At 34.0% G+C, this 16049-nt stretch overlaps 2 protein-coding genes across 8 annotated transcripts; both read right to left on the bottom strand.

The window, feature by feature from the left end:
* Nucleotides 1-213: 213 nt before the first annotated feature.
* On the bottom strand, nucleotides 214-4110 carry LOC109853665 (sorting nexin-4-like). Its single transcript, XM_020426023.1, has 10 exons — nucleotides 3875-4110; nucleotides 3245-3351; nucleotides 2934-3150; nucleotides 2720-2825; nucleotides 2495-2604; nucleotides 2283-2420; nucleotides 1899-2109; nucleotides 1681-1813; nucleotides 1485-1599; nucleotides 214-1392 (listed from the first exon to the last, which is right to left on the bottom strand). The coding sequence occupies exons 1-10, from the start codon at nucleotides 3953-3955 to the stop codon at nucleotides 1342-1344; spliced, it is 1269 nt and encodes a 422-aa protein (XP_020281612.1). The 5' UTR covers nucleotides 3956-4110; the 3' UTR covers nucleotides 214-1341.
* A 641-nt stretch (nucleotides 4111-4751) lies between these two features.
* On the bottom strand, nucleotides 4752-13896 carry LOC109860713 (synaptic vesicle glycoprotein 2B-like). 7 transcript variants are annotated; one of them, XM_020440022.1, is made up of 13 exons: nucleotides 9977-10857; nucleotides 9605-9871; nucleotides 9453-9515; nucleotides 9042-9203; nucleotides 7837-7999; nucleotides 7485-7606; nucleotides 6842-7086; nucleotides 6416-6573; nucleotides 6097-6298; nucleotides 5889-6003; nucleotides 5650-5809; nucleotides 5398-5525; nucleotides 4752-5274 (listed from the first exon to the last, which is right to left on the bottom strand). In XM_020440022.1, exons 2-13 carry the CDS (start codon nucleotides 9678-9680, stop codon nucleotides 5204-5206), a joined length of 1665 nt encoding a protein of 554 aa, XP_020295611.1. In that variant the 5' UTR covers nucleotides 9681-9871; nucleotides 9977-10857; the 3' UTR covers nucleotides 4752-5203. The 7 variants fall into 7 exon arrangements, with proteins under 7 accessions (XP_020295611.1, XP_020295833.1, XP_020295764.1 ...); XM_020440175.1 differs by lacking the exons at nucleotides 9605-9871; nucleotides 9977-10857 and adding exons at nucleotides 12051-12278; nucleotides 12759-13896 and having other exon boundaries at nucleotides 4753-5274; XM_020440086.1 differs by lacking the exons at nucleotides 9605-9871; nucleotides 9977-10857 and adding an exon at nucleotides 12051-12449 and having other exon boundaries at nucleotides 4753-5274.
* Between the last annotated feature and the right edge of the window lie 2153 nt (nucleotides 13897-16049).

Genomic DNA, 16049 nt, shown 5'->3' on the forward strand with positions numbered 1-16049 from the left:
TTATTCAAGTTTCAATTTCATACGTGATATTTTTTAACGTGCAAACAATGTATAAAAATAAAATAAAAAATGTTTTATTTTATTTTTATACATTGTTTGGTGTTTTTTTTTTTAGTAATATTAATCCTCTGAGAAAAATTTGGATGAGAAAGGTTTCATAGAGAAACGAGACAGCCGAACAGATTTTATCGAATATATATTTAAATAGCCGTTTATAACACAAAATTGTAGATATTGTAAAAATATATGTTGTAACATTATATTTTTATTTTGTGCCTAAAACATAAAGTAAAAACTGGAAAATCATGAAATTGTACATTTTCTGGCGTATTTAAATGCAAAATAAACATAATGCAAAACGTATACAGTTACAGCTTTGCGCAATAATTATCCTATAAAAACATTCTACGGAACACTTTATTTGAGATCCGCAAGTTTTAAAGAGACTTAATGGAACTTAAACTGGTAACTCTGAATCTTACATACATATATATACACAAATACATATAAACTACTACAAAATGTTACAAATGACATTAAGAGGTTCTCGTATACTACACACCAGTAGGCTTCTGTGATGTGATAACAATAATACTGGAAAAAGCTACTAAATATTAAAATACTTGTAATAAATACTTAGTAGCAATAATAATAACAATCAATCTCATTATGCACAGTAGTTTTAACAATAAGAGAGAAATATAGTAATATATGTCAAAATATATTCAAAACAAAACAAAAACATGAAGAAATAGATTTTGAAAAAAGTAGTTTTGCACAAAAAATAAACAAATCTTATTTTTAATCGTGAAAATGGAGATAGAAATTAATGTGCTTATTCTCAATATGACAGAGAGAAAGACGATGTATAAAAAAGTATTATATTGCACATTTATAGCTAAATGTACAAGTTGTAACAAGAGACGACTTGCGTATCGCACATTTTCGGTTTGAATAGACGATTAAATAAGTACGATCTCTTGCTTGTGTTGATTGTAATTATGCATGCCCGCGTGTGATAAGAGAGCGGTATATATAATTCTTTAAATACACATATGTAAATATTTAAATAATCTTTCGACGTATACCTATACGGTATAGTATATCTAACACAAAAAGAAATTACATTTATTTGCGTATATTACTTCTTTTAACATGTAAAGTTCGACATTTAAATAATGTAACAATCATATACACCGATATGATATAGTAGTAAGCGTACGGCGTGAGTGAGTGAACTTACAAATGCAGGAATGTTATTATCGCACGAGGAAAAAAATGCGGAAAAAAACAGTTATTGTTCTGTGACAGTCTGCTTCTCGAAGCGTCGATTAAGCTTCTTCACGGTATACTCTCGAGACAACCTTTGATGTGCTGCCAAGCTTGGAGACCCTTGGAAAAAATGTAATGAGAAGAGAACTCGTGTAACAATTGTCGCGCGAAAATAAATCTACAAATTGTAAACATTTGATATATATATTCACCTTCTTAGCCAGTTTAAATTGCAAGATACAATAAGCCACCAAAGTGTCCTTCAGATCGACGACCTTTTGATGTTGAAATCTCTCGATGTCCATCACGGCTTTAATGGAGAAAGATCTGTAAAATTATAATAACAGTTATGTCACGCATTTGGTTTTAGTACAAAAAAACAAAATTAGTCACAAAATGTTGTCTCACTTTAAATCTTCGTCCACTTGTTTCACAACTTCGTCGTGTTGCGCGATTCGCTGTTCTAGTTGAATAATCTTTAGTTCGCGAACCTCTTCGGTATCCACGGAACCGAACAAACGTGACATCAGACCTGCTTTACCTTCAGAGCAAAGTTTTATTGTCTTTGCGCGAATTTACGAAAAATAATTCGCATGTGATGTTGTGTGTTCGCACATATCGCGTACCTTGCATAACTTTGTCTTTTTGTTCGAACGCCGCAGTCAGAGCGTCGTGAGCCTCATCCTTGGCCAATTGTAGGGCTTCCCTGCGTCTAACTACAGCCTGCAACGCCGACGCACCGAACAGCCACTCCTTGAGCTGATCGGCTATGAGTTCTTCTTCCTCGAGAGTGGTATCTATCGTTGCCGCTAATGAGTCCAAGTAGTGTCCCGATTTCTAAGAAAACAGGCTGTAATGCGGTGTTTTGCATTCTTTATACTTAAACTGCATGTTTTTTTCTCTCTCTCTTTCTATCGAGTTCTTTACTTTCTACATTTCGCGACAAGAATTAAAACCGATACTTTCGTATATTGACGCACGAGATGCTATTTCTATATAACAAAAGATACCTGCAGTCCATCGCCCATTTCTCTCTCTATGGCACTCCATTCGCTGAAGACACGTCCGTAATTCGCGTGCAACTTGTACAGGTTGTGCTGTTTTTCGACAAGACGCGCGCGCACACGCAGCAAATTGCACAAATTATTCTGCAAGAATAACATTGAAATAAGACTCACATAAATTTATGTTGCGGGAAGTAACATTTTAAGATGTAACACACCTGCAGTTCGATCCCATAATTTTTTATCGTCTCGAAACGTTTGTCCGGTTTTCTCAGTCGTACCGCTACGCTGAGCGCCTTGAGTTTCGATTCTGCGATCTGCAGATACCCTACGCACAAATAATAAGCAATAATAATCACATTAGATTAATTCATTTTTAATGTAATTTACTTAATTAATTTTAAAACTTTGTTCTCTTTTTTATTTTAGCACTGTAGAAATACCTGTTTCTTTGACGCTTTCTCTCCAGCCGTCTTTCTGTTGCAAAAATCCCATGAAATGTTCATCGCGCGAAAGTATAGGATGCGACGCAACTCTTATAAGAAAGTTCTAGACAAACAAACGTAGATTTTGTGTAATACAAAAAGTTCTTCTCTAGTATAGTTTAATTAGGGTACAATTTAATCTCCCTTGAAAGTGCGCGTATTAAATCGGTACCTCGAGACCAGCTCTTCTACGATCCACAAAATCGGGATCAAACGTGTCGGTCGTCACCTTTTGCCACGCATAAAGGACTTTCTTTTCCGGCAATGGTGGTAGAACGACGTAAGGATAAGAAATCTCTAGATAAGCGCGAAGCAGCTCGAATTCCGTATATCGTCGCCATAACGAACTTATCCTAGTCAGTGCATTTTTGAAATCAGGGTCAGTGACTCTGAAACAAATCATAAACATACATTTTTTCTATACAAGAGTAAGTTTCATACATATTTAATCAAGCTGCATAAATTTTTTCTTCACTCGCTTACTTAGTTTCGATGAGGTATACTGTGTAGAATTCTCTTAAATTAAGAGCTCTGTTGGCTCTCTTTTCAGCCTCCACTATTGAGATCTCCATGTGATCAAGCAAGCAGTCCTGAAAAGAGCAAGCAAAAACAAAAACATTTAATTTCTGATAAACATTTACACGCGCGTTTGAGAATCACTGCATTGCGTGCTTATCTCTCACGCGGGATATCGCGGTTTTGGCGGTACGCACGAACATACTGTACACAATGCAGAACCGTCTGAACGTGACAGCTGTGTTCCCGAACTTGTATAGGAAAATATGATCAGGCACAGAGAGGGATCGAGGGAAGGGACACGAGTCAGTGACACCGTTTGAGAGACGCTGCGCGTTGCTCCGATAATCACTGCGCGACACACTTATGTATTTTCTATGTTTTCTCCCGCTTAATTAAAACTAAATTAATTTAAATGCACGTTCTTTTCTCTGCTCCGGCGCAAACTTATGATCAGTAATTTTCCACAATTTTTTTTTGATGACGTACCTAACTAGGTCGAAAAATATGAGACGTGACTCTAAAGTAAAGGCAAACCACGCCGAAGAGAACGATGTATCGATTTGCCAGAACAATGTTGAAAAACAGGCTCTTTACCTCTTTTCGCGTCTCCACGGCGGTCATATTGTTGGCGTTAGTCTCCCTCTGATAGTTGCCGTTTTGAAACACCTCTTCCATGATTATCGGTGACTGTGCTTGCTATTCTATCTACGGACCCTTAGCCTGCGGTAATCTGGACGTCTGGCTTTTCACATCACGTCAGCTCGCTTGCTCGACCCAAATGCGCAGACCAGACCTGCGACCACCGCTGATTCGCCACCACTGCCGTATCGACGATAGTCCTGGTGTTGGGAGACAGCACTGGCAGCATTGTGCTGCCACAGTGCCAGAAAGATTCAAACTCGTCGCCGCGTGCAAATCAAAGTGCTTCGAGCAGCGCGTGCTTACCTGTTCTACAGCTGTGTTTCAAAATTCGCTGCTTTAAAAATCTATAGTTTACGTCACGTATATTGTAAATTTTCAAACGTTGAATTTCGAACCGTAGAGGATACGTTATCGTCGTGCAGATCCGCACTGTTGCTTAAAATCAACAATATGCGTTGAAAAGTTATAAATTATATATAGTAATATGCAATGCAATGTATAAAACATATTGATAAACGCGAAAAAGTCTTTAAAAAATATAAAATATCCAATTCACTTATAATTCGTAGATGAGAACTCAAGAAACTTTAATATATCGCTCAATTTTACATATGTACGCTACTGACACGATATTCGCGTTCAAACGACGCTAATTCTAATAAGCACGCACACAAGAAATAATAATTAAATCTTTCCCAGGTTGTGGCTTTTCTGTATAATAGAAGAAATTTCGAAGAGAGGAGAGATTCAGTAATCACATAATTTTTATTTTTCTAATAAAATAACTTCATTTATATTTTTTGCTACATTAATTTTGTTTGGTAACAGCTATTGCTAATTATTAAAAGATTTATAACAAAATACTACGATGTATATCATAATTTTATATGAATACGAGAATAGTAATAATAATACGTAGTTTTACGAAGTTTGCATCAATATTGTTGCAATATTTTATATAATGTTTCTAATATACTTATACGTATATATATATATATATATATATATATATATACNATATATATATATATATATATATATACACATATTGTACGTACTATACAATTGATTGTACGAACAAAATATTCGTACAATATAGGTGGGACCGAGCGGATCTTATTCTCTATATGAATGTACGTATTTACATAATGAATTTATAAAATGGATATAAAACGATATCACATTTTATCGTCCTTAACATTTATAAAGACAAAATCGTATTTACATATTTCAATAATTATTCTTCAAAGAGCGAAATATCACGATTTGTTTACGATAGAGTCAAACAATATTGTCCTGTGTGTTAATCTGCGATGTTTTCCGAGGTAAAACAATAATTAGAAGAGCAGATACTGTAAAAAAAAGCAATTCAAAATATTTAAAAACTTTTTATGTTTAATTTTATAAAATTAATTTCTTTATTTGTACGTGCGTAACACGGTGAATGTAAGTTTAATGTTTGAGCAATTTCTTACCTAAACAAGCCGAGCCGATCATAATGAAAGGACCTAAACACGATATATCGAATAAAACGGGAAACAATAAATTGCCTATTACTGCGCCTATTCTTCCCATCATCATGGTTATACTGACCGCCATGGTTCTGGAACACATAAAAAATTAAATGAAAAGAAATAATTTGAGAACAAAGAGACAACCAACATACAATTTATGAAGAAATCCGAGAATGTCTTCGCGATGAACTTCAAATATTTTATCTACTGTACCGTAAACATGTCGGGAAGTTGTCAACGATAACATTCGTTACAGTTGCACCGCCTATACTCGACATGGCAACGAACACGGAAGACAATCCGAGAATACTATCAGTATCTTCGGCCCAGTAAAGCGAGCCGCAACAGCCAGCAGCGACGAGGAAACAAATTGCTGTAAAAATTTATAATATATGTGCATTGGGTAATGAAACCGACGTTTTTTAATATTTTTTAAATTAATATAATCGCACCCATTAATTTCTTTTTTCCAACTATGGTGATCAAAGAACCCGCCAGAGTGTAGCCAATAATCCCCGTGGTAGCGATGACGATGGAATTGATGAACACTCTGGAGTTCAGTTGCGACTGCAATTTTTACACGTATTATTATTTTTTAGATTTATTTATTTTCCACTCTGTGATTAAAATTTGCCACATTTGCGCAAAGTCGAACCTTACCGAAACGCATACATTATTCACAGCGCCGTTTGTAGTTTGATTGACAGAATAATGAGTGGAATTTAGATACAATTTTTCTTGACCTAACATGTAACAGAATGAAGGCGAACCAGACATCGTTTCGGTGTCGTTTTTCATGAAACTTTTGTAACTCTCGATCATCGCAAACAGTTGCGGCATCCAAAGTCGAAGCGAGTTTGATCTGTCATACAACACAGTTGTGATTGTTTATTTTACAAGCGACATTTTTATTTGCTTCGTATTGTTCTTTGGTATTTTTTTTTAAATTAAAGAAAACAAAAGAAAGAAGAAAACCTACCCTATCGTTGCTCCGACCTGTATCATCGATATCAGAAACAATTTGAAGACGATGGGTGGCAAGAAAAGAATTTTCATTTGTTTCCAGCACGTGTGCACGTTGTCCAAAAAACCGTGGCCGGAGGATTCGACATTATATTCGTTCTCAAGAGCTTTTATCTGTCAGTTAAACTGATCGTTAGCGGGCAAAAAACAATAAAACGACTATTGACATTACTAGTTATGAATGCGTTGGCGCGACAACTTTGTTGGTTGCGCAGTTATCTCGCCATATATTAAAGGTGACATTTATTTTTTACAAAGTTTTGTTTTTTTTTCTCACAGTCAGCTTTTATTAGACTTTGTTTTTAATTAGTCACACAACGAATGATCAGTTCGATTTAAAAAAAATTTATTGTTAATAACACATTGTTTTGCGTTTATTTACCGGATATGTGTCGGGATCTTTTCCAGTATTGAGCGAATACATTTTTCGAAAAACGTTCAACGCCTCTTCATGTCGACCCTTCAGAATGAGGAAGCGCGGACTCTCCGGAAACGCGAAAAAAGCAAAGCACGCGAGAAACTCGGGTATCGAACAGATCGCCAGGAACACTCTCCAGGAACTTATTCCCATGGTTCCGTTCAAGAAAGTGATGTCCCACTTTTGAGGTATCACGAGCCATGCTATACCTATTGAAATTAAAAATCGTGTTTTATCAATTTTGCACAAGTATAGAGATAACTTTTATGATATTTGTTATCTTGAATTCAACAGGATTAAGATTGTATTAAAGAAACAATATTATATGTATATTTTCAAACGTCTCTCGGTTAGACGCATTCGTCAAGATTCTGACGAAGCTGAACAACCGGAACTCACTCATAAACTCAATTCCGTGCGTTATTTAATTGATCTATTAATGCCAACGATATTGTTTGGCGCGAGTGTGGTTCTTTTTTCATAATAATGCAGCAAAAAAATGCGCATATGTTGCTTGCATATGTCGCCGGTTTAAAAATAGACGTTCGATTATTCCACAACCAAGTCGATTTCTGGATAAGAAGACGTGTCAAGGCTGTAAACTTACATGGTAGAGAAATGTTTCCAAGCGAAAAAAACACGCCAAGCCACATATATGAGCGCGATCGATGCACTTCGTTGTGTATCTCCGCCAAGTACGACATAAGAGCTGCATAAGGGCCCGATATACTGCAATATCATATTTATTGACAATGATAATAATATCTCGCAATACTCTTGAATTTTTTTTTATTTAATGTTTATTTAAAATAGTCGAAATACTTAACGTTTCTTGTCTTTCTAATAAATAAAAAATTAATATTATTGTCGTACTCGACTACACAAACAATTTTGTTAACATAAATTGCATGCAATTATTACAACGTCAGATCGTGATCTGACAAGCGGTCTCAACTTACATTACGCCGTCTAAAAATTTGAACAAGATCAAAAGCCAAGAGGTGTGCGAAAAAGACGTTGCCAGACTAAGTATACCAGTAATCAGATAACCGTAGACCATTAGTTTCTTACGGCCGAACGTGTCGGCCATAAAACCCCAGAAAAACGCCGACATGATCATTCCTAAAAAAAAAAGTGACAAATCAGCCGAACTTCTTTTTTTTCTTGTTTTTTATTAAAGATTAGATATTAAAACAAAGAGTAAAATGTGCAGATAGAAGATAATGTTTGCACTAGTTCAAAGCGATATTATTTTCACAGTTGCGACACGCCACGAATTTGTGGTAAGTAATCAGTGTCGGATTATTCGTTCGGCACATGCCCAGGGGCCTCCAAGCTAAAAATTTCCGTTAGACTATCTTGGAGAAATTAAAAATATCTTGCAATTTTTTTCCAATTTAAAAAGAACCGATAGAATGAGATGAAAATTTATATTTTATTTGTATAATGCAAATGTGCAACTTTATCACTGATGTTAAATCAGTACTTACATTATGTTCTCTCTCTTTTGCATTTCTCTATACAAAATACAAGAGTAATAAATAACTTAAATGTCGTTTCTTACGTGTGTGTCATTCTTCTTGTGTAACAAACACATATGAATTATTTACTAGCATTTTTCTATAAAAGATCACATGTGTGACTTGTTGAGGTCAAGTAAATTCCTCATTTATTAAAAATAAAACTTGCAACACATTGAACTGAATAACGCTTACGAGTTTAAGATGATAAAGCACATGTGACGTGCAAGCGGAAACACTCTACCCCTTATTAGTTGTTTACCGACGCCATTGCAAGCTGCGAGGAGAGCCCCGAGGGTGGCTGTACCTTGGGGGAATCCCATATAGAGGGTCTTAATCCGCCACTGGACAAAATCGCTCGCGGATCGAAAAGCGATCGCAAAACGAAAACCAATCGGCCGATTAGTAAAAACACTCAGCCGATCAGAATTCGCATGCGACTAGAGAAATGTGAAATGCTTGTACGGTATATTTACCGTGGGTTCGCGTTTGCCCTCACATTTGCCTACAACGAACCGGCACAGTGCGCGCGTTGTGTACGATAATCATACTAAGCATGACTCTGGCGCTCTAGGGCTCTCATTGAGAGGGCTCTCGCACCTGTAATAAAGCGTTGCATTTTATTAAGCGGATTGAAATACCACCTGCGTACGCCATTGAGTTCAGCAATCCCTTGTCGAACATTGTCAGTTGAAGATCGCACTCGGCAGACGGTAACACATAAGACATCACCGACGACGAGAAGATGCTAGAGATTGCGGCCGGCAATATTGCCAGTAGCAAGAAGTAGTTAAATTTCCCGTAGCCTGAGCAAAAACAAGCGCGTTTAATCAGTGCGAATTAAATTCAGGTCCTGTTCACGTGTGCGTGTTCAGACACGTGTTCACGTTTGCGTTCGTAACGGCTATCAAATAGAGTCGATAAATTCGTATAAATATTTATTAAACAATTTGTTTAGTTTTACCGTTACATTCACTTTGAGCGTGTCACATACGTGCGAGACATTCCGAACGATGGAAAAAAAATTGACGTGGAAAGATATTTTATTTATTTACCTGTCGCGTCGATTGCCCGTTCGAAATCGGCTGGACTCGAGTGGTCATACTTTTCATCTTCATCTGCGAACAGGAACAACGACTGAGATCAACTGCTTTTAAATTTTATGTAACAAAAATGAAATGACTTTTGACAATGAAATGACTTTTACCTGGCCTACGTTGCATACGCGTGTATTTGAACAAGTTGTATCTTGTAAATATATTAATTAGACGTTCGAGCATCATTTTTCTAGCTATCTGTCACCAGATAATTTTGTTTTTCAACTATTTTTAATCTCACAAAAGCTAGCAACATGTCGAAACACTCGCTAACGTTGTCATTTATATCATTCAGTTTGTTCGCTTAAATATGACGTCTGACGTGAATAAAGAAAATTCTTACTTTGTAGTAGAGTTATATTAATTATACAAAGAACCTGTTTGAACGAAGCAATTATTTTCAATATATACAATGATTATACAAACATTTAAAATCAATCGCTTGTCTTCCGTAAAGTGTAGTAATTTTAATTTGTTTTTACAATGTCAGATAGGATCGCCGATAAATATGTCTTATGTGCATGCAGCGTAGATTTTGCTTTGCTGTAGAATTAGCGAAACAATCGATAACAATTTGATATGCTTTCGATCTGCACAATAACTTCTACACAAGATGATATCGTTGAACAGCGCCGTATCGTCAGGCAGATTGAACTCGACTGACGATTGAGAAACCCACCGCAATATTTATACAAAATCGCGTACTTGTGCCGAGCGTATTTCTCTAATCAAAGATATTGTAGATATATTAACTGACAAATAACAAAATGATCTAAATATCTGAGATCTTAAGATGTGTTTATCTCATATGTGTTTATCTCTTTTAGACTTCTAGAAAGTTCTAAACGGAGAGTAATATAAGTACACATATACTCGTAATAACGCTTGTACATACGTATGTAACAATGCAAAATGTGTAACTCCTGTTTTATCGCTTCGGTAACGTAATACGTGAGTCCGCGCATTGTTTTATTCAAAATATCTGAGGCCAAACTTCCTTGGTGATACACTTCCTTGATGATAGTAAAACAAAAAGATTTTCGTGTCCACACGTAAAAGTATGTATATGTGTAAAATTGCAAGTTTTACACAATAATGAGATATATTAGAAAAGCTAACAAAAGAGAGCTTTATAAACAAAAGAAACTTGTGGAAAATATAAGAATCGCTCAGAAATCATTAATTATTTTAAACCGACAGCAATTATATATCGTTCTTATCTGGTTTCTTTTTTACATATTCTAATTTCTTGAAGTGCTGCAAAAAAGCAGAACATGTTTACACCACGCCTATGCTAAACATCGCAATTAATATGTATTTCTATTCAAGATGGATCTGATATCCACCAATACCTTCACTTCCTTGAAAGAATATTGAAAAAAAAATTAAAATAAGAATAATGGAAAAAAACAAGAAATTATCTTTTTTTTTTTTTACTAAGTACTTTGTATTTGGCGTCACAATACATAACACTTTGAGTCCATTAAGATATGATAGATGCACTTAGTGCGTTTTATCGTAACACTGTCTATTACTTACAAAAAAAAAAATGAAAGCTATGTTCTTAATAAAAAAATTTAAATAAAATAAAAAAGAAAAAATTATAAAAATTTTCTAAGTAAATGTAAGTAATTATTGATATAGTCAATAGCTGCTTCGACATTAAACGCAGTATCATTTAATGTAATTAATTAGATTGCTCGTGTCAATTGCGCGAACGTACGTATCTCGTGAATCTCCGTTAGAAAATTTCCTTTAAAAAGATAGTGTGATAAGTAAATAGAGTAAGATATATTTATATAAGTAAATAAGTAATTACTTATAAAGTGTTTTAAAAGATAATTATCTATCCCATGCATAGTCAAACAAATCAGTTTGATTCTTCTTAAATTATGTTTGTTTATGCAAATTATTTATTATTAACTATAAATTATAATTATTATACAAAAAGTAAATTATAATTAAGAATATTAAAACCTATTTGAAAAATAATATAATAAAAAAGAGATTAATTAAAGATTTAAAAAAGTCGATATTTTTTCGTCCTTTTTCTACAAGACTGACTTGATTTCATTTAGTTAACAATATATAAGAAGAGAGAAAGAGACAGAGAAACAGATGCTTTGTATTGTGCAAATAGTAATATTGCTTCACAGTTACATATATGTGTCATAAAAGTTTTCAAACAATATGCAATAATCGTACACATGTAATATTTTGTCATTACTTAATATCGCGTTGAATAACATTGTTGCAACTACTTGCATACCGTCACGATTGAATTCACGCGCTTTTATATGCACACGTGCGGATATAAAACGTATCTTATAATACGTTTAAAATTATGTAAAAAGTTGACGATATTGAAGATATAAGTAATGAATAAATCGTGCTTAAACAATACTTGTGATCATTTTCTATTATATTTTACTAAGCAAAACAATCAAACATTCTGATTGACAATATAAACGTACATGTAATTCTCTTAATCAACATTGCATTGATACATGAATATCCAACAATCTCTAGAAAATTTTTTAAATAAAAAATACTTGCCTTTGAATTTCATCGACGTCTTCATTAAATATTTTATCTATCGGACGTTCCTCGTGAGATAATAAGAATAACGACGGTGAAAATTATTCTTCGCGTAACGAGAGCGAAAAATACAGCGATGCCACAGAGAATGCAGTTAGAGTCTACAACCCTTATTCGACGGTCTTGAAATTCTTCACGCCGCTTCGCATTACACCTTGATGTCCGTTCGACTTCCCCGATATGCTTCTTCGGTGACACATGCACAGTAATGAACGACAACCGTTAAACTGGCCGATTCTACGGCAAAAGTTTAGTCAGCTGCGAAAGAAGTGCAAAGAAAACGATTACGACGACAACGACGTCCGACGTCGTTAACGCGGTGGGGCGGAACAGGTTTCTGAAAAACTCGCACAATCTCGCGTATCAACGATAAAGATCGTTGTGTTTTGCACCAACACCCGCACGCAGTAACTTGCGGGGGATGTCTCCTTCCCCGCAGGTATAAGAAAATTCCGCGATTATTTTTTTTCGTCATCGCGTTGTCTCGAGCGACGTTTACAAAGTAGTAGATAGCGCTAACATTTGCTTAATCCGTGATATCTGCGCGGAATATTTCGTTGCTGATCGTAAATTTATAAGAGATCTCCGTGTTTTTTTACCATACGACGACCGCAGATATCGACAACAATGGCGCGCGTATAGAATACTTATTAAATGTATACTTACTGTGTACGAAAAGAATTACGAATAGAATTATTTTACTCGCATTCAATTTTCATTGATGTATTTTTTTCCGCTCAAAAAAATTCCGTTGTTGCCAGTCGTTGTTTCCAGTCGTCAGTTCATATTTCTTCGATATCGTTGCAGGAAAGATAGTAGGATTGGTATTGCGCGCTTTTTTGTTCAAATTCTGTGCTATGAATAAAACAGTTATGTCGCGATCGGTAAATAGAATAGACGATAATAGCCATAAAAATATTTATGACATGTTTGTGAGCGTTGTTTTATGAGTTTATATTGTGCGACTGTCACTGAGATGCTCCCGAATGACATTTAAAAATTACATCCAGCGTAAATTTCCAAATTTGATTATATATTCTACCGCAAACAGACCGACGTGGCGACTGTAAATATTTGTTGAAAAAATTGTCTAAAGTATAAAATAAAATATTACTCAACAAACAAAATATGTGCAGATGATTACTTAGGTGTCATATAATTTGAAATTCTCAATATTTCACACATAAAAACAATATTGGCTGTTTGGTATATGTACTTTGAGAAAACAATTTTATCTTGGTGTACAAATTTGCGTTGCAATTTCTCAATTGTAATCAACAGCATGTGACTTTTGAAAGATTGAATTCCTCTAAAACAGAAGTTGATGAGTCATTGTAAATTCAGGTGTCAGTTGGCACGATTGTCACAGAAATTGTCTGAAAGATCTCTGTTCTCTTTTCCTCTCACTTTCTCTTTCTCTTCTCTTTTTGTTTATATAAGTATATTAACGTAATTGTCTTTTATAATTATTATACACGTGTAAAGACGAGCTGTTGCATAGTGTATTTGTACAATTATATGCGTTAAAGAGAAATTATACATGTTACAGAGAATCATTAAATTCAGTCATTCTATTTTCCGAAATGTTAGAGTAAGCGTCAATAACTAATGTACACGCAGAAATTACGTAACTACCTGTGCATCACCTCTTTAGTTTTTGACATATGTATATTTATTCTGTGTGCAGTCGCATAAGAGTTGACGGTTGAAAAAACAATATACCCTTGCACTTAGATAACCCTTGTATAACGTGATACTTGAACAACGCGGTTTCGATATAACGCGGTTTACAAATTGTAGTAAAATAGATTCTACCCTCGTTTTTTCAATATGCGCACTTGTGAGCCTCGTATGCGCAATTTATATAACGCGGTATTTCTGTGGAACGGAATATACGCGTTATACGAAGGTTACCTGTCATACGTTATCTATTCTCCCAAGAACAATATAATATTATATACAGAGACGTGATTTCTCACACACACGTTAATAACTCACAAATGATCAAGTCTTTTTCTTTGTATATCGGTTTTTAAAAGTCTTTCAAATTGATAACGATATTACAATTGAGTTTAAAGTGTAGGAAAAAAGTGCACATATAGTGTGTGCGTCACTTTGTCTACTTTGTTATTCATGGAAGACTCCACAAGAGTGTAATTTGAAAGAAATAGTCAACATATGATAAATTGATTATAACAGTCTGATGAACTGATTAATGACACATACAATACTGATATATTTAAAAATGTTAAAAAAGATAAATTTGTGTTAAAATGTTTGTATTTAGAAATAATATATACAGATAAAGGATTTATACACAGACAGACAGATTATGTCTAATTAAATAATTAACTATATAAGAATTACCTTTGAAAAAAAAAAAATATATATATATATATATATATATATATATATATATACTTGCTAGAATGAACTGTATGTGAACAAAACGAAGAACGAGAAACATAAAACAGTTTTAACGTCTATATATAACAGCTTGAGTTCGAATTACGTATAACCTTCCGCAATTAAGCCGATTAGCTATTGTATTACGATGTAACGATTATCAGTATTATAAATTCAATAAAAAAAGTGAGACACACTATATGTTCTTCTCTTCACTTTATAAACACAAAACAAGAATGTCAAAAATTATTCCGTCTAATTCTCTGACGAAATTTTTAAGACGCATTAGCTCATATCATATAATAAATTATTCATAAAGCAGAAAATGTTAAATTATGATAAATTATGTTAACAGATGCAATGATTAATTTTTTTGTCATGTGTGGAAAAATTAAATCTGTATCAGCAGCTTGGTTACTCAGAACTGATAATAGCGTAGTTCCAACACATATAAAAGGTTACAAGCGTGATATCTGTTCATTTATAATTTTTAAAAATTATTTTATACTTTCACTTAAAACAAAAAACACATGTTATTGTAAAAACTAGTTGTTACTTCTTTTATTTTTTTTAATTTGAAAAAATATGTATTAACATAATTATGTGTATATTATTTATTCTCTATGTATATATATAATATATTGGATGTTATTTAATGCTACAATTAATGATTTACTTTGTTGTGACAAAAAGAATAGCAATGAATACGCTCGAACAACTTATTCGCCTCTTATCATAAGATTATACCATACACTACGTAAGACTACTTTGTCATACAGATAAGTTATTGAATGCAAACTCGATAAAAGAAAATTGTTCGTAATGTTCGATAGTTTTCACGCATATTTGTGTAAAAACAGACAAAAACGTAGTTAGCAAATTTTTCAGTATTGTGAATAAAGAGCGTGTCAATATCAATCGTGTGAATGTGCGCCGATATAACTTAATTATAATTTATAATTAACTACATCAACATATGTAATAATACAAAACAAGTGCGTTATAAAAAAAGTTATTATATGTTATAACATACATTACAATGTTTTTTGAAAAAAAAAGTATCAAATTGCGTACATGTCAATTATATCATCCAGTTCCGGTTTAAAATCACAAAATGCGTATCAGCCTTTACTGGTATCATCTGCTTCATTCTGCGTCTGCTTACGAAAGTGCACGTGTTTTCCTAGAGATTGTAAAACGACTTCGCATTGCAAAATAAAAACAATTTCTCAGATCATATGTCAAGAAGATTGTTGGCCCCTAATCGTGTGGTCACCGGTCACGTACACACGTTACAGAATGAATCGAGAGAAACGTCTTATTCGAATAATTACGCATTCATGTATCAGTTAAGTAAAATGCTTTTTTTGTGAAGCCGTATTGCTGAGATGAGCAATGACGTCTGATCTATCTGATATGTTTTCCCCTGTAGTTGGAAATATTGAGTTAATCTGGGTTTTCACCATTGCGCGTTTTCCACTAAACACAGATTATTTCACATTTTTCCTCGATTGCTTTAATTTATATCCTCCAACATGTTGAGTAAGATAT

Source organism: Pseudomyrmex gracilis, unplaced genomic scaffold (genome assembly GCF_002006095.1).
Source record: "Pseudomyrmex gracilis isolate BER0280 unplaced genomic scaffold, ASM200609v1 scaffold_0, whole genome shotgun sequence".
Classification (NCBI taxonomy): Eukaryota; Metazoa; Arthropoda; class Insecta; order Hymenoptera; family Formicidae; genus Pseudomyrmex; species Pseudomyrmex gracilis.